The following is a 16857-nucleotide window of genomic DNA, read 5'->3' on the forward strand; positions in this document are numbered from 1 at the left end:
TATGGTGGTGTCAGCCCCCCCTCCTCAGCCCCGGGGGTCCCCCCCTCCATCTGGGACAAGGCTGAGGGCGGGTCGCCCCGGGGCGGCGGGGGGACACCGGGACCCCCGCCCCTCCACACACTGCAGGCGGACCGTGGGGCCGGGGCCCCGGGGGACACACGGCCCCATTTCGGGGACGGACCACCGGCCCCTTTTTGGCGCCCGGACTGTTTTTTACCGCCGCCGGCCGCTTGTTTCCATCCGGGTCCGTCCCCTTACGTCAGTTCCGGCGCGGCGCCGTCTCCGCAGCGACCATGGCGCTGAACGCGGGTGCGGGCGGCGGCGGGGCCCCCCCAGCACCCCGGGTCCCCCCCCTCCCGCCGCTCCGGGCCCCCCCAGCTCTTCCCGGGTTCCCCAGCGCGTTCCGGGTCCCGTCCCCGTCCCCCCCCACCCGGGCCCTGTCCCCCCCCCCGCCCCGGGACACCACCCCCCCCCCCCCCCGCCCCGTGACCGGCCCCGGCCCCGCCGTGTCCCGTTCCCCCCCCCCTCCCCGGTGACCGCCCCCCCCCGTGTCCCGCAGGCGCGGAGCCGGCCCCGGGCGCGGGCGGAGCTGGAGGCGCGGCGGGGGCGGCAGGAGCGGGTCAGCCGGGCCATGGGGCAGCTGCTGCTGCGGGGGTACCGCATGCTGGGGCGGTGCTGCCCCCACTGCGGGGTGCGCAAGGGGGGGAGCGGGGGGGGCGGGAACGGGGGGGGGGAGCGGGAACGGGGGGAGAGTGGGAATGGGGGGGCTGGGAATGGGGGGAGAGCGGGAATAGGGGGGTGGGAATGGCGGGGGTGTTGGGAATGGGGGGGCTGGGAGCGGGGGGGGTGGGAATGGGGGGGGGAGCGGGAACGGGGGGGGGAATGGGGGAAAGTGGGAATGGGGGGGGAGCGGGAACGGGGGGGGGAATGGGGGGAAAGTGGGAATGGGGGGGCTGGGAGCGGGGGGGGTGGGAATGGGGGGTGAGTGGGATTGGGTGGGGTGGGAATGGGGGAGAATGGGAATGGGGGGCGGGAATGGCGGGGGGGACTGGGAATGGGGGGGCTGGGAATGGGGGGTGAGTGGGATTGGGTGGGGTGGGAATGGGGGGGTGGGAATGGCGGAGGGGACTGGGAATGGGGGACAGTGGGGATGGGGGTTTGGGAAGTTGGGGGGCACGGGGCTGGGGAATGGGGCAGGGATGTGAGGCTGGGTCCTGGGATGTGGGGGCTTGGGGGGGGGGGGGGCTGGGAAGGGGGCGGGGAAGGAGTGTGGGGCTGGGGTCTAGGATGTGGGCTGGGAATGGGGCCACCAGGGCCGCACTGACCCCCCCCCGTCCCCCCCCAGACCATCCTGCTGCAGGACAAACAGCAGCAGCTCTACTGCGTGGCCTGCCAGGAGCTGGACTGCAACGGGGGGGGGGACGGCCCTGGTACGACGGGGGGGGGGGGGGGGGGGGCTGGGGATGGGATGGGGGGCTGGGGTGTGGGGCTGGGGATGGGATGGGGGGCTGGTTATGAGGCTGGGGACGGGTTGGGGGGCTGGCGGTGGGGCTGAGGGCTGGGGGTGCGGGCTGGGGACGGGGGGGGCTGGGCTGGGGACAGGGCTGGGGCTCCGGGATGGGGACAGGGGACCGGGGCTGTGCCCGGGCTCTGTCCCCACCTGACCCCGTCCCTCCGTCCGTCCTGCAGCACCGGAGCCCCCGGCCGCCCCCACGCCTCCCCCCCGTCAGGCCGGCCGCCCCCCGGCCCGAGCACTGCGAGGGAGCAGCGACAGGGTTACGGGGGGCTCCCCCCGGCCCCCCGGGCCCCCCGAGGAGGCGGCGGTGGGGGCGGCGCGGGCGGCGGTGCTGGAGAAGCTGGGGTGGGCGGCGCGGGAGCTGCCCCGCACGGCCTCGGCCGAGGGCAGCACCCAGCTCTGCACCCTGGTGCGGGCCTGCGCCGAGGCCCTGGGGGGGCTGCAGGCCCTCGCCCCCCCCGGCACCCCCCCATAAACGCTCTGTCAATGGACCCCCCCACCGCCTCCCGCTCCTCATTGGGGGGCCCCTTCCGCCGTCCCCTGGGCTTGGGGGGGGCTGTGGGGCTATGGGGTGGGGTTGGGGGGGGCTCTAGGGTGGCTGTGGGGTGAGGTTGAGGGCTGTGGGGCGGGTTTGGGGGGGCTGGGGGGTGAGGTTGGTGCCCATGGAGCGGGTTTGGGGGGCTGTGGGGTGGGGTTTCGGGGGGCTATGGGGCGGTTGTGGGCCCCCATGGGGCGGATTGGGGGCTGTGGGGTGAGGGGGGGGGGGTTGTGAGGGCTATGGGACGGGTTTGGGGGCGCTATAGGGTGGCTGTGGGGTGGGGTTGGGGGCTGGGGGGCACGTTGGGGGGGGGCTATGGGGCAGGTTGGGGGGGCTGTGGGGCAGGGCTGCCTGGGACAGGCTGTGCAGATGGGGAGGGGGGGCAGATATAGGGCTGGGGGGGGGTGTATGCGCTGGGGGGAGGCACGTATGGGCTGCAGGAGCGGGAGGGGGCTGCAAGGACTGCGATATATGGCCTGGGGGGGGATATATGGCCCAAGGGGGGGGTTATATGTCCCGGGGGGGGTATATAGCTCAAGAGGGGATTATATGGCCTCGAGGGGAATATATGGCCTGGGGGGGGACAGATATATGTCCCAAGGGGGGGTATATGGCCTGGGAAGATATATGGCCCAAGGGGGGGGAATATATGGCCTAAGGGGGGGGATATATGGCCTGGGGGGGGGACAGGTATATGGCCCAAGGGGGGGGGTTGTATGGCCCAAGGTGGGATTGTATGGCCTGGGGGGAGGACAGATATATGGCCCAAGGGGGTGTGTGTATATGGCCTCGGGGGGGGGGGGCAACACAGATATATGGCCCAAGGGGGGGCATATATGGCCTGGGGGAGTCTATATGGCCCAAGGTGGGGTGGTATGGCCTGGGGGGAGGACAGATATATGGCCCAAGGGGGGGGGTGTATATGGCCTGGGGGGGACACGACACAGATATATGGCCCAAGGAGGAGTTATGTGGCCCAAGGGGGGAGGATATATGGCCGGGGGGGGTCTCTACGGCCCAAGGGGGGGTTGTATGGCCCAAGGGGGGGGTTGTATGGCCCGGGGCGGGGCTGTATGGCCCGGGGAGGGGGAGGGAAGTTCCTCCCGCCCGGCTCCGGCTTCCTGCCCGGGCGGGGCCGGGCCGCGCCCAGCGCGGGGGGGGGGGCAGCGGGGGGGGGGGCGGCCCCGGGACCTGGGGGGGGCCGGGCCGGGCCGGGCCGGGCGGGGGGTGGGGGGGGGCGGCCCCGGCGCTCTCGGCAGCGGGACCCGATCCCGTCCCGGCAGCGCTGCGGGGCACGGGAGGGTCCCGTGGGTGAGGTGTCCCCCGTGGGGACGGGGGGGGACGGGGGGGACGACACACGGGGTGTCCCGTGGGTGAGGTGTCCCCCGTGGGGGCGTCCCGGGGGGGGCCATGGGGTCGGTGTGGAAGCGGCTGCAGCGGGCGGGGAAGCGGGCGGCCAAGGTGCGGTTCGTGGCGTCTTTGGAGGAGCTGCTGGTGGAGGGCGGCAGGAGCTGGTGAGTGGCCCCCGCGACCCCCCGCGTCCCGTGGGGGCCCTGGGGGGGGGTCGGGGTCCCTCTGGGGGTGACACGGGGTCCCTGGGGGGATCCCTACGGGGGGGGGGGGTGTCCCTCTGGGATCGCTGGGAGCAGCCGGTCCCCGCGGGACCCCCGGCCCCTCCCCGCGGGGGGGTCGGCCAGACCCCGGGGGGGGGGGTGGGGTTGGGGGGGGTTGGGGGTGTCCTCGCCGCCCCCTCTCCCCCCCCCCCACCCCCGAGCTCCGCCCCCCCCCCGGCCTTGCCACCGGTTTCGTTTTGAGTCAAAATGCCCATAAATGGGGCCGGGGCGGGGAAACGGCGACTCCGGCGCTAAAAATAAACCCCGGGGGGGGGCGGGGAGGGAGGACGAACCCCCCCCCCCCCTCCCCCTCCGGCCGGGGGTGTCCGGTTTCCCCCTCCCCACCCCCCCAGGGGGACTAAACTTAGCCCTGCCCCCCCCGGGGCGCCCACAGCTGCGCGGGGGGGGTGGGGAGGGGGACACCCCCTGGCCGGGGGGAGGGGTCTCCTGCCCCACGGGGCGCCCCCCATCCCCCCCCCCCGTGGGTGCCGTGGGGCGCGGCCCGCAGGCGCTTGAGCAACGTGGGGTGACTCACGGGGGGGGGGGGGGGGCAGGGCCGTGGGGCGTGGGGGCTGCAGTGGGGCTGGGGGCTGCTATAGGGGCTGCTATGGGGACTGTAATGGGGCAGCTATAGGGGTGCAACGGGGTCAGTATAGGGGTGCAATGGGGCAGCTATAGCGGCTGCGGTGGGGTGTGTATAGGGGCTGCTATAGGGAGTGCGAGAGAGTCAGTATGGGGGCTGCCATAGGAGTCCTAGAGGGCTCCTATAGAGCTCCTGTAGGGGCTGCCATAGGGCTCCTATAGAGCTCCTATAGGGGCTGCCCGGGGCCGTTACGGGGCCGTGGGCGGGTGCCACCGCCGTTATCTGTGGGGCGGCCCCACGGCCCCACCTTGCGCCCACGGGGCGAGAGGAGCTGCCCCACGCCCTGCCGTGGGGCTGGGGCGGGGGCCGCCGTGGGGCTGGGGGCCGCCGTGGGGCCGGTCCCCCCCCGTGCCTGACCCCCCCCCGGCCCCCCCAGGCAGCCCGACAAACTCACCGTCGTCTGGACCAGGCGCAACCGGCGCGTCTGCTCCAAGGTGGGCTGGGGAGGTCCGGGGGTGCCGTGGGGCTGGGGGCTCCCGTGGGGCTGGGGGGGTCCCTGTGGGGTCCATGGGGGTCGGGGCTTCCATGGGGATCCATGGGGCTGGGGGATTGGGGGGGAGGGGGGGGAGCTGGGAGGATCCAGGGGGGACCGTGGGGCGAGGGGGTGTCTGTGGGGGCCCACGGGGGACCGTGGGGCCAGGGGGGTGTCTGGGGGGGGTCCACGGGGGACCGTGGGGCGGGGGCTGACGGAGGGTGCAGCCCCACAGCTGGCAGCCCGGCATCGAGAACCCGTACCGGGGGATGGTCGTCTGGGTGGTCCCCGAGAACATCGAGGTCGTCGTCACCCTCTACCGGGTGCGTCCCCTCCCGCATGGGGGTCCCCACTCGTGTCCCCTCCCACGTGGGGGTCCCCACTCGTGTCCCCTCCCGCATGGGGGTCCCCACTCGTGTCCCCTCCTGCGGGGTCCCCACTCGTGTCCCTCCCACATGGGGGTCCCCACTCATGTCCCCTCCTGTGGGGTCCCCACTCGTGTCCCCTCCCAGGGTCCCCACTCGCATCCCCTCGCACGGGGGCCCCCCACTCGTGTTCCCCCATAAGCATCTCCTCACACGTGTCCCCCCCGCACGGGGGTCCCCACACATGTCCCCTCCCACAGGCTCCCCACTCATGTCCCCCCCTCGCACGCGTCCCCTTGGACGGGGGTCCCCGCTCACGTCCCTTCGCACGTGCGGTGTCCCCTCCTGCACCCCAGTGACCCCCACGTGCCCCAGACTCGTGTCCCCCCCCCCCCGTGTGCTCACGGGGACCCCCCTGTCCCCCCCCCCAGGACCCCCACGCCACCGCCTACGATGACAAGGAGTGGACCTTCCTCATTGAGAACGTGAGTGGGGGGCGTCGGGCGCCTGGGTCCCCTGGGGGGGGTGGCCCTGGGTGCCAGGGTCCCCTGCTTGGGTCCCTATGGGGGTCCTGCTGGGGGTCCCCCAGGGTGAAGGGGGTCCCCTGGGGGATGGGGGTCCCCGGGGTCTGCGGTGGCTGACCCCCCCCTGTCCCCCCAGGAGTCGCGGGGCCGGCGCTCGGTGGTGGCAGGGGCACCGCTGGACCTGGGGCGCTTGGTGGGCCCCACGCTGGGGGGGGGGGACCCCCCTGTCCCTGTCCCTGCGCCCCCGCTCGCGCAAGGTGGCGGCCGCCAGCCTCCGCCTGCGCCTCAGCGCCAGCGTCCTGCACGAGGGGCACCCCACGTGAGCGGGGGGACGTGGGGGGGCTTGGGGACACGGGGGGGCTTGGGGACATGGAGGGGCTGGGGGTGCTGGGGACATTATGGGGGCATTATGGGGGGCTTGGGGACATTGAGGGTTGGGAGGACATTGGGGGCTTGGGGACATTAAAGGGGTGATGGGCACCTTGGGGACATTGGGGGGACAGGAGGATCTTGGGGGCGTGGAGGGGTTGGGGTTGTTGGGGGTCTTGGGGACACTGGGGGTGTTGGGGACAGTGAGGGGGGTATTGGGGACGCTGGCAGGGGGACACGGGGATAGGTGATGTCGGGGGGGTGCTGGGGACATTGGCGATGTGGGGACACGGGGGACCCACTGGGGACGTTGCAGGGGACATTGGGGAGGATGTTGGGGACAAGGGTGGGATGTTGGGGACATTGGAGGGGACACTGGGGAGGATGTTGGGGACCTGTTTGGGATGTTGGAGGGGACGCTGGGAACCTCTTGGGGACAAGGGGGGGTTGTTGGGGAGCAGAGACATGGGGGACTCGTTGGGGACATTGGAAGGGACATTGGGAAGGGTGTTGGGGACCCCTTGGGGACGCCTGGGGACACGTGTGTCCCCAGGGAGGAGGACATGCAGAGCGTGGCCAGCCTGCTGAGCCGCCCGGGGGAGGTGGCCGACCTGGGGGACTTCGAGAGCGACCCCGAGGAGGAGGAGGAGCGGGGAGGGGGCCCGCGCCGGGGGGGCACCCCCCCTGCCCCCCAAGGTGGGTCCCTGCTTTGTCCCCAAAGCACCCTGGTCCCCGTGGCCCCCCCAATGCCGGGGGGGTGCCGGGGGGGTCCAGCCCTGACTCCCCCCCCCCCCACCCCGGTGTCCCAGAGTCCCCCCGCGAGCTGCAGGCGCTGGCAGAGGAGGAGGAGGAGGAGGAGGAGGAAGAGCCGGGGGGGGCCCCCCCGGGCAGAGGTGGGTCTCTGGGGGGGCGGGGGGGGGGGGAGCGGGACCCCCCGGCCCCTCCCCTGGCCCCCTGACCTTCCTCTTCCCCAGGCCCCCCCACGGAGGAGAGTGACCACGGGCCCCCCCCGACACTGGGAGCACAGGGGGACCCCCCCCAGCCCTGGGGGGCACCCGGGCCCCCCCCGGGAAATAACCACGGTGAGTGGGGCTGGGGGGCAGGGGGGGTCTGGGGTCACTCTGGGGGGCTTGGGGACCCCCTGCATGGGAAGGGGGGGGTCTCAGGCACCCTGTGCATGGGGGGGGGTCCTGTATGGGTCCCCCCCTGCGTGCTGGGGGCGTTCAGGGACCCCATGCATGGGCTGGGGGGTCCCCCATGGTGCTGGGGGGGGTCTGGGGGCCCTGTGCATGGGCTGGGGGGTCCCCCATGGTGCTGGGGGGGTGTTCTGGGGACCTCATGCGTGCCTGGGGGGGGGGGCTCAGGGACCCCGTGTGTGAGCTGGGGGGTCCCATATGGGCTGGGGGGGGTGGGGGGTGTCTCAGGGACCCTGTGCATGGGTGGGGGGTCCCCCAGGTGCTGGGGGGGTGCAGGAACCCCATGCGTGGCTGGGGGGACTTTGGGGACCCTGTGCATGGGTGAGGGGTCCCCCAGGGTGTTGGAAGAGGGGGGGGGGGAAATTGAGGACCCCGTGCTTGATCTAGGGATCCCCCCCGTTTCTGGGGGTCTCTCGGGGCGGGGGTGCTGACGCCAGCCGCCAGCCCCCCCCCGGGAGCAGCGGGGAGCTGCTGGCCTGGTGCCAGGCGGCCACGGCCGGGTATCGGGGCGTCCGCGTCACCAACTTCAGCACGTCCTGGCGCAGCGGCCTGGCCTTCTGCGCCCTCCTGCACCGCCACTGCCCCCACCTCCTGTGAGCGGGGGGGGGGACGCGGGGACGGGGCACCCTGGGGACGGGGGCTGGGGACGTGGGAGACGCCCTGGGGATGTGGGACGTGGCATCCTGGGGACACCTTGGGGACCCGGGGGGCATCTTGGGGATGTGGGGGGCATCCTGGGGAGGGGACATGGGGACACCCTGGGGATGTGGGGGCACCCCGGGGGGGCACATGGGGACAGGGAGGGTGACGCTGGGGACACCCCGGGGACATGGGGGCACCCTGGGGAGGGGACATGGGGACAGGGAGGGGGATGCTGGGGACACCCTGGGGACCTGGGGGCACCCTGGGGGGGGGACATGGGGACAGGGAGGGGGACACTGGGGACACGCCAGGGACATGGGGGCACCCCGGGGGGGGCACATGGGGACAGGGAGGGGGATGCTGGGGACACCCTGGGGACGTGGGAGCACCCCGGGGGGGGCACATGGGGACAGGGAGGGGGACACTGGGGACACCCCGGGGACGTGGGGGCACCCTGGGGAGGGGACATGGGGACAGGGAGGGTGACACTGGGGACACCCTGGGGACGTGGGGGCACCCTGGGGAGGGGACATGGGGACAGGGAGGGTGACGCTGGGGACACCCTGGGGACGTGGGGGCACCCTGGGGAGGGGACATGGGGACAGGGAGGGGGATGCTGGGGGCACCCCGGGGACGTGGAGGCACCCTGGGGACACAGGGTGGGGACCTGGGGGACACGGGGTGGGGACCGTGGGGGTACAGGGGACACCCTGGGGACATAGGGGCATCCTGGGAGCACCTTGGGGGGGGGCAGGGGGACAGGGAGGGGGACGCTGGGGACACCCCAGGGACGTGGGGGCACCCCGGGGATGGGACATGGAGACAGGGAGGGGGACGCTGGGGACACCCTGGGGATGTGGGGCCATGCCGGGGGGGGACATGGGGACACCCTGGGGACATGGGATGGGGACCCTGGGGACATGAGGGCATCCTGGGGACACCTGGGGGGGGACATGATGACACATGGGGATGTGGGCTGGGACACCCTGGGCACATGGCATGGAGACCTTGGGGTCATGGGGGGACACCTGGGGGCAGCGGGGTCACCCTGGGGACATGGGGGGGGGTGGGGGTCACCCTGGGGACCCCCCGAGGGACACCTGAAGGGACCAGGGTCCCCCCCATCCTCCCCCCTCCAGCGACTACGAGGCTCTGGACCCCCTCGACATCAGGGGCAACAACAAGCTGGTGAGTGGGGGCAGGGTGGGGTCCCCCGTGGGATGGGGGGGGGGGGGTGCCCGGCTGCCGGGGTCCCCCACCCAGCCCCCCCTTCCCCCCCCCAGGCTTTCGACGCCTTCTCGGCGCTGGGCGTCCCGCGGCTGCTGGACCCGGCCGACCTGGTGCTGCCGCCGGCACCGGACAGGCTGGGGGTGATGACCTACCTCAGCCAGGTGCGGGCCTGCCTGCAGCCCCCCCCGGGGCCCCCCCCCGGCCCCGGCCAGGGGGGGACACCCCCAGACCCCCAGCTCGGCCCCGCTGACGAGGGACCCCAATGGACACCCCCAGACCCCCAGCCTGGCACCGACCAGGGGGGGCCCTCTCCGGACCTCCCGCTCAGCACCGTTAATGGGGCCCCCCCCCGGCCCCCCCTGGACCCCCAGCTCGGCACTGTTGAGGGGGAGGCCCCCTCAGCCCCCCCAGCTCGGCACCGCTAATGGGGGACCCCGACGGACACCCCCAGACCCCCAGCCTGGCACTGGCCAGGGGGGGTCCTCTCCGGACCTCCCGCTCAGCACCGCTAATGGGGGGCCCCCCCGGCCCCCCCTCGACCCCCAGCTCGGCACCATCGAGGGGGAGAACCCCTCAGCCCCCCAGCTCGGCACCGCTAATGGGGGGGCCCCATGGACACCCCCGGACCCACAGCTTGGCCCCGTTGAGGTGGGGTCCCCCTCAGACCCCCAGCTTGGCCCCACTGAGGGGGGGCCCCCACGGATGCCCCCAGACCCCCAGCTTGGCACTGGCCAGGGAGGGACCCCCCAGACCCCCCCGGACCCCCGGTGCAGCACCATCGAGGGGGGGCCCCCCTCAGCCCCCCAGCTTGGCTCCACTGAGGGGGGGCCCCCACGGACCCCCACGGACCCCCAGCTGGGCGCTGTCGAGGGGGGGTCCCCCTTGGATCCCCAGCTCAGCACCACTGACGGGGGGCCCCCACGGACACCCCCAGACCCAGAGCTTGGCTCCATCGAGGGGGGGCCCCCACGGACACCCCCGGACCCACAGCTCAGCATCACTGAGGGGGGGCCCCCCTCGGACCCCCAGCTCGGCACCATCGATGAGGGCCCCCCCCCGGAGCCCCAGCTTGGCGCTGTCAATGTGGGTCCCCCCCGGACCCCCCCGGAGCCCCAGCTTGGCGCTGGCAAGGGGGGCCCCCCTCGGACCCCCCCGGAGCCCCAGCTTGGCAGCATCCCGGAGGGGCCCCCCCAGCCCCCCCCAGCTGCCGGGGGGGGGCAGCGGGGCTGCGGCTGGGGGGGCTGCAGGGGCAGCAGCCGAGGACGCGGGGCCCGGCCCCCCCCCGGGGACGCTGGTGGCCCCCCCCCGTCCGTGCCAGCCCGGGGGGGGAGGGGGCCGCCCCCCCCCCGGGGGTCGCCCCCCGCCCCGTGCCCCCCCCCCGCACCAAGACCCTCGCCCACCTGCGCGACGCCGACCTGCTGCGGAGACGGCGCTTGGGGCGGCGCGGGGACCCCCCCACGGTGAGACCCCCCCCGAGACCCCCCCCGGGGGGATCCCCCCGGGAGACCCCAGGGCACCTTGTTATTGTAGGGTCTGCCCTAATGTTGCCCCCCCCCTCCGTTATTGCTGCCCCCCCCCCCGTAGTGTAGGGGTCCCTAACCCCCTCCCCCCCGCTCTCTCCCCAGGGTGACGGGGACATCGGGAGCCCCCCCGCGGCCCCCCCAGCCCAGCCCCCCTCCGGTGAGTGTGGGGACAAGGGGGGGACAGGGGGGGGTCACGGCCATGTGCCCCCGCCCTGGGCTGGGGCAGCTCCGGTCCCTCCCGGGGCTGAACGCGGGGTCACCCCCTTGTCCCCCCCCTTGTCCCCACCCTTGTCCCCACCCCCCCCGTGCAGACGCCCCAGCAGAGCCCAGCTCCCCAGAGGAGGAGACACCGGTAAGGGGACACGGGGGGGACACGGGGGGACACGGGAGGGATGGGGGGGGGACACACGGGACAAGTTGGGGACACGGGATGAGGTGGGGACACGGGGTGGGGACATGGGTGGGACGGGGGGACACGGGACAAGGTGGGGACTTGGGTGGGATGGGGTGGGACAGGGACACGGGGATGGGGACATGGGACAAGGCGGGATGGGGACACAGGAGGGATGGGGACACGCAGGGTGGGACGGGGACAGGGGTGGGATGGGGGGACACAGAGCAGGATGAGGGGACAGCGGGGACGTGTCTGTGCCCTGCTGGTGGCAGCAGCCGTGGGGTGGGGGCTCAAAGGGCCGGGGGGGACATTGGGGACATCAGGGACGTGTCCGTGGCGGGTTGGTGGCAGCGGCTGCGGGGCCGTCGGCGGGGACGCTGGGGCCGTGGGGACCCTGGGGACAGCGGGGACCCTGGGGACAGCGGGGACACCGGGGACGTGTCATTTCCCGCTGGTGGCGGTGGCTGCGGGGCTGTGGGGGGGTAGCGGGGGACACTGGGGACGTGTCGTGTCCCGCCGGTGGCAGCGGCTGCGTGACACCGGCCAGTTCGTGGTGGCGGAGCTGGAGGCGCTGGAGCGGGAGCAGGCGCGGGTGGACGCCCGGGCTGTCACCCTGGAGCGGGAGCTGCGCGGCCTCATGCAGTCGGGTACGGGGACACGGGGACCCACTGGGGACATGGGGACCTCAGCAGGGACAAGGGGACACGGGGACCTCACTGGGGACATGGGGACCTCACCAGGGACATGGGGACCCCACTGGGGACATGGGGACCTCAGCAGGGACAAGGGGACACGGGGACCTCACTGGGGACATGGGGACCTCACCAGGGACATGGGAACCCCACTGGGGACATGGGGACCTCAGCAGGGACATGGGGACACGGGGACCCCACTGGGGACATGGGGACCTCACTGGGGACATGGGGACCTCAGCAGGGACAAGGGGACACGGGGACCCACTGGGGACATGGGGACCTCAGCAGGGACAAGGGGACACGGGGACCTCACTGGGGACATGGGGACCTCACCAGGGACATGGGGACCCCACTGGGGACATGGGGACCTCAGCAGGGACAAGGGGACACGGGGACCTCACTGGGGACATGGGGACCTCACCAGGGACATGGGAACCCCACTGGGGACATGGGGACCTCAGCAGGGACATGGGGACACGGGGGACCCCACTGGGGACATGGGGACCTCACTGGGGACATGGGGACCTCAGCAGGGACAAGGGGACACGGGGACCCACTGGGGACATGGGGACCTCAGCAGGGACAAGGGGACACGGGGACCTCACTGGGGACATGGGGACCTCAGCAGGGACAAGGGGACCCCACTGGGGACATGGGGACCTCAGCAGGGACAAGGGGACACAGGGACCTCACTGGGGACATGGGGACCTCACCAGGGACATGGGGACCCCACTGGGGACATGGGTACCTCAGCAGGGACAAGGGGACACGGGGACCCCACTGGGGACATGGGGACCTCACTGGGGACATGGGGACCTCAGCAGGGACAAGGGGACACGGGGACCCACTGGGGACATGGGGACCTCAGCAGGGACAAGGGGACACGGGGACCTCACTGGGAGCACAGGGATCTCACTGGGGACATGGTGTGGGGACATGGGGACATGCAGACCCCACCGGGGACATGGGGACACATGGACCCCCCTGGGGACGAGGGGACACGGGGACCTCACTGGGGACGTGGTGTGGGGATGTGGGGACATGGGAACATGGGGACATGGGGACAAGGGGATGGCACCCAACAGGGGACACAGGGATGGGGACGTGGTGTGGGGACACGGCAAAGGGACTTTGGGTGGGGGGACACAGAGCTGGCACCTGGCAGGGGACATGGGGAGGGGCCTCGGGGACACGGCACTGGTGGGGTGAGGGGGGCACCGCGTGTCCCCCCCTGTATCCCCATGTCCCCACGTGTCTCCCCCATGTCCCCCATGTCCCCGTGTCCCCATGCCCCCCTGTGTCCCCGTGTCCTCCATGTCCTTGCATCCCCATGCTCCCCGTGTCCCCATGCCCCCCATGTCCCCACATCCCCATGTCCCCATGTCCCCCTGTGTCTCCCATGTCCCCGTGTCCCCATGCCCCCATGTTCCCCTGTGTCCCCGTGTCCCCATGCCCCCCATGTCCCCCTGTGTGTCCCCCATGTCCCCGTGTCCCCATGTCCCCCTGTGTCCCCCCCATGTCCCCATGTCCCCATGTCCCCCTGTGTGTCTCCCATGTCCCCGTGTCCCCATGTCCCCCTGTGTCCCCCCCATATCCCCGTGTCCCCATGTCCCCCTGTGTGTCTCCCATGTCCCCACATCCCCATGCCCCTCATCTCCCTCTGTGTGTCTCCCATGTCCCCGTGTCCCCCTGCCCCCCGTGCCCCCCTGTGTCCCCCCCGTGTCCCCATGTCCCCGTGTCCCCAGGCGCTGACCCCCCCCGGGAGGAGCAGCTGATCCAGGAATGGTTCTCGCTGGTCAACCAGAAGAACGCGCTGCTGCGGCGGCAGGACCAGCTCCAGCTGCTGTGAGGGGACACGGGGGGGTCCCGGGGGGTCCCATGGCCCTGTCCCGGGGGGGGGCACAGCCCTGGTGACGTCCCCGTGTGTGTCCCCCCCCCCGCAGGGCAGAGGAGCAGGACCTGGAGCGTCGGTTCGAGCTGCTGAGCCGGGAGCTGCGGGCGATGCTGGCCATAGAGGGTGGGTGGGGGACACGGGGGGGGACACGGGGGACGGGACCCCTGGGCTGGGGACACACCGTGGTGGGGGACCCCCGGGGCTGGGGACAACTGGGCCTTGGGGACCCTTCTGGGCTCAGGGACCCCTGGGTTTGGGGCAGCCTGGCTTTGGGGACCCGCTGCTTTGGGGACAGGCTGGCTTTGGGGAACCTCACCGGGCTTGGGGACCCCCTGGGCTGGGGACAATGGGGCTTTGGGGACCCCCTGGGTGTGGGGCAGCCTGGTTTGGGGACCCCCTGGTCTTGGGGACCCCTTGGCGTGGGGACAACTGAGCTTTGGGGACCCCTTGGCTTGGGGACAACTGGGCTTTGGGGACCCCCTGGCTTGGGGATGGCCTGGTTTTGGGGACCCCCTGGGTGTGGGGGACCCTCCTGGCATTTGGGGACCCCCAGCTTTGGGGACCCCTTGGTTTGGGGACCCCCTGATTTAGGGACGGCCTGGTTTGGAGACCCCCTGGGTGTGGCGACCCCCTGGATGTGGGGACACTTGGCTTTGGGGACCCCAAGGGTGTGGGGACCCCTCCGGGCTTTGGGGACCCCCTGGGTGTGGGGACGCCCAGCTTTGGGGACCCCTTGGTTTAGGGACCCCCTGGGTGGGGGGACCCCCTGCTTTGGGGACAGCTGAGCTTTGGGGGCCCCCAGGTTGGGGGCAGCCTGGCTTTGGGGACCCCCCGGGCTTTGGGGACCCCCCCGGGCTTTGGGCCCCCCCCTCACCCCCCGCCCCCCTTGTGCCCCCCCCCCCCCCCAGACTGGCTGAAGTCCTCAGCCCAGCGCCAGCGGGAGCAGCTGCTACTGGAGGAACTGGTGTCACTGGTGAACCAGCGGGACCAGCTGGTGCGGGACCTGGACTGGCGCGAGCGGACGTGAGCGGGGTCTGGGGGGGGGCCCGGTGGGGAGGGGAAGGTTTGGGGGGTCCCGGGGGTGCGGCCCCCCCCTCACCCCCTCCCCGCAGGGCGCAGGAGGAGGACGCCCGCCTGGAGCGCGGCCTCGACCAGCGGCGCCGCAGGTTCGCCCGCAGGGAGACCTGTCGCATCGCCTGAGGGGCCCCGGGACCCCCGGACCCCCCGGGACCCCCCCGGGACCCCCCGACCCACCCCGGACCCACCCCGGACCCCGCCGGGACCCCCGGGACCCCCCCGCCCCCCCGGCGGCCGCTGGCACCCGGCAGCAATAAAGGAGATTTTATGTGTGGACGTGGATGGGTGCTGGAGCTCTAGGGGATGGGCTATAGGGGATAGGGGAGCTCTAGGGGATGGGGAGCTATAGGGGATGGGGAACTATAGGGGACGGGGAGCTCTAGGGGATGGAGAGCTCTAGGGGATGGGGAACTATAGCGGACAGGGAGCTATAGGGGATGAGGGAATAGGCTATAGGGGATGGGGGAGCAGCTCTAGGGGATAGGGAGCTCTAGGGGATAGGGAGCTCTAGGGGATGGGCTATAGGGGATGGGGGAGCTATAGGGGATGGAGAACTATAGGGGATGGGGAACTATAGGGGATGAGGAGCTATAGGGGATGGGGAACTATAGGGGATGGAGAACTATAGGGGATGGGGAACTATAGGGGATGAGGAGCTATAGGGGATGGGGAACTATAGGGGATGGGGAGCTATAGGGGATGAGGGAATAGGCTATAGGGGATGGGGAGCAACTCTAGGGGATGGGCTATAGGGGATGGGGGAGCTATAGGGGATGGGGAACTATAGGGGATGAGGAGCTATAGGGGATGGGGGAGCTATAGGGGATGGGGAACTATAGGGGATGGGGAGCTATAGGGGATGGGGAGCTATAGGGGATGAGGGAATAGGCTATAGGGGATGGGGAGCAACTCTAGGGGATGGGCTATAGGGGATGGGCTGTAAGGGATAGGGGACCTATAGGGGATAGGGAGCTATAGGGGATGAGGGAATAGGCTATAGGGGATGAGGATAGGCTATAGGGGATAGGGATAGGCTATAGGGGATATGGCAATGTGCTATAAGGGATGGGGGGCTATGGGGACACGGCAGTGGGCTATAGGGGATGGGGGGCTATAGGGAATGGAGGAGCTATAGGGGACACGGCAATGGGCTATAGGGGATGGGGTGGGCGATAGGGAGGGGGGCGGGGCTCTCTGGCTATAGGGTCCCCCCAATGGCAGGCTGAGGCTGGGGCTGCCAAGGCCGAGGCTTTATTGGGGGGCTGGGGGGTCCCCCAGCGCGTCCCCTCCCCGGTGGGGCTCCAGTGTCACGCGGGGGCGGGGCGGGGGTCGTCACAGCTTCGCTTTCACAGTTAGTGGGGGGCGGGGGCGGAGCGTGCACGGGGTGAGCGTGCACGGGGTGAGCGTGCACGGGCTGAGTGAGTGTGCACGAGGTGAGTGAGTGTGCACAAGGTGAGCGTGCACGGGGTGAGTGAGCGTGCACGGGGTGAGCGTGCACAGGGTGAGTGTGCACGGGCTGAGTGAGTGTGCACGGGGTGAGTGCACAGGGTGAGTGTGCACGGGGTGAGTGTGCACAGGGTGAGTGAGGGTGCACGGGCTGAGTGAGGGTGCACGGGGTGAGTGTGCACGGGCTGAGTGAGTGTGCACGGGGTGAGTGTGCACAGGGTGAGTGAGGGTGCACGGGGTGAGTGAGTGTGCACAGGGTGAGGGTGCACGGGGTGAGTGTGCACGGGCTGAGTGAGTGTGCACGGGGTGAGTGTGCACAGGGTGAGTGAGGGTGCACGGGCTGAGTGAGGGTGCACGGGGTGAGTGTGCACGGGGTGAGTGAGTGTGCCCGGGAGGTGCACGGCCGGCACGGCTGAGGTGCGAGCGTGCACGGTGCACGCACAGTGCATACACTACCGGCGTGCACAGGCGAGCGTGCACAGGCCCCGCGCGTGCAGGAGGCGTGAGCGCGCACGGTGTCGGCATGGCACCGGCCTCGCCAGCGCGCACGGGGCGTGAGCGTGCATGGGCTGTGCACGGGGCGTGAGCGTGCACGGGGCGCGAGTGTGCACGGGGCGTGCAGGATGCGCGTGCACGGGGGGGGGCGAGCGTGCACGGGGGGTGCGCGGCGCGTGCGCGGCCGGCTGTGCCACGTGCCTCTGCTCCACGTGCGAGGGTGCC

At 72.1% G+C, this 16857-nt stretch overlaps 2 protein-coding genes across 2 annotated transcripts; both read left to right on the forward strand.

Annotated features, from left to right (window-relative positions):
• Window positions 1-229: 229 nt before the first annotated feature.
• ZNRD2 (zinc ribbon domain containing 2) lies at window positions 230-2009 on the forward strand. Its single transcript, XM_075526110.1, has 4 exons — window positions 230-309; window positions 560-691; window positions 1346-1430; window positions 1690-2009. Exons 2-4 carry the CDS (start codon window positions 632-634, stop codon window positions 1989-1991), a joined length of 447 nt encoding a protein of 148 aa, XP_075382225.1. The 5' UTR covers window positions 230-309; window positions 560-631; the 3' UTR covers window positions 1992-2009.
• Window positions 2010-3319: 1310 nt separating this feature from the next.
• EHBP1L1 (EH domain binding protein 1 like 1) lies at window positions 3320-14865 on the forward strand. The gene is given in 22 exon segments (XM_075526104.1): window positions 3320-3568; window positions 4687-4744; window positions 5010-5105; window positions 5579-5632; window positions 5808-5876; window positions 5878-5990; window positions 6594-6684; window positions 6686-6736; window positions 6850-6933; window positions 7015-7122; window positions 7624-7829; window positions 9018-9066; window positions 9162-9528; window positions 9773-9972; window positions 10155-10568; window positions 10734-10788; window positions 10943-10983; window positions 11552-11672; window positions 13466-13565; window positions 13664-13737; window positions 14523-14637; window positions 14727-14865. Coding segments are annotated over 22 exon segments (2658 nt in total). The 5' UTR covers window positions 3320-3464; the 3' UTR covers window positions 14815-14865.
• The last annotated feature ends 1992 nt before the right edge of the window (window positions 14866-16857 follow it).

Source organism: Mycteria americana, chromosome 30, assembly GCF_035582795.1.
Source record: "Mycteria americana isolate JAX WOST 10 ecotype Jacksonville Zoo and Gardens chromosome 30, USCA_MyAme_1.0, whole genome shotgun sequence".
In the NCBI taxonomy this organism is placed as follows: Eukaryota; Metazoa; Chordata; class Aves; order Ciconiiformes; family Ciconiidae; genus Mycteria; species Mycteria americana.

Bases quoted from the DNA above. Each gene is read 5' to 3' on its own strand.
- ZNRD2 (XM_075526110.1), top strand. From the start codon at position 632: ATGGGGCAGCTGCTGCTGCGGGGGTACCGCATGCTGGGGCGGTGCTGC. The intron at 692-1,345 runs GTGCGCAAGGGG...GTCCCCCCCCAG, and splicing joins GGTGCTGCCCCCACTGCGGG to ACCATCCTGCTGCAGGACAA. The intron at 1,431-1,689 runs GTACGACGGGGG...TCCGTCCTGCAG, and splicing joins CGGGGGGGGGGACGGCCCTG to CACCGGAGCCCCCGGCCGCC.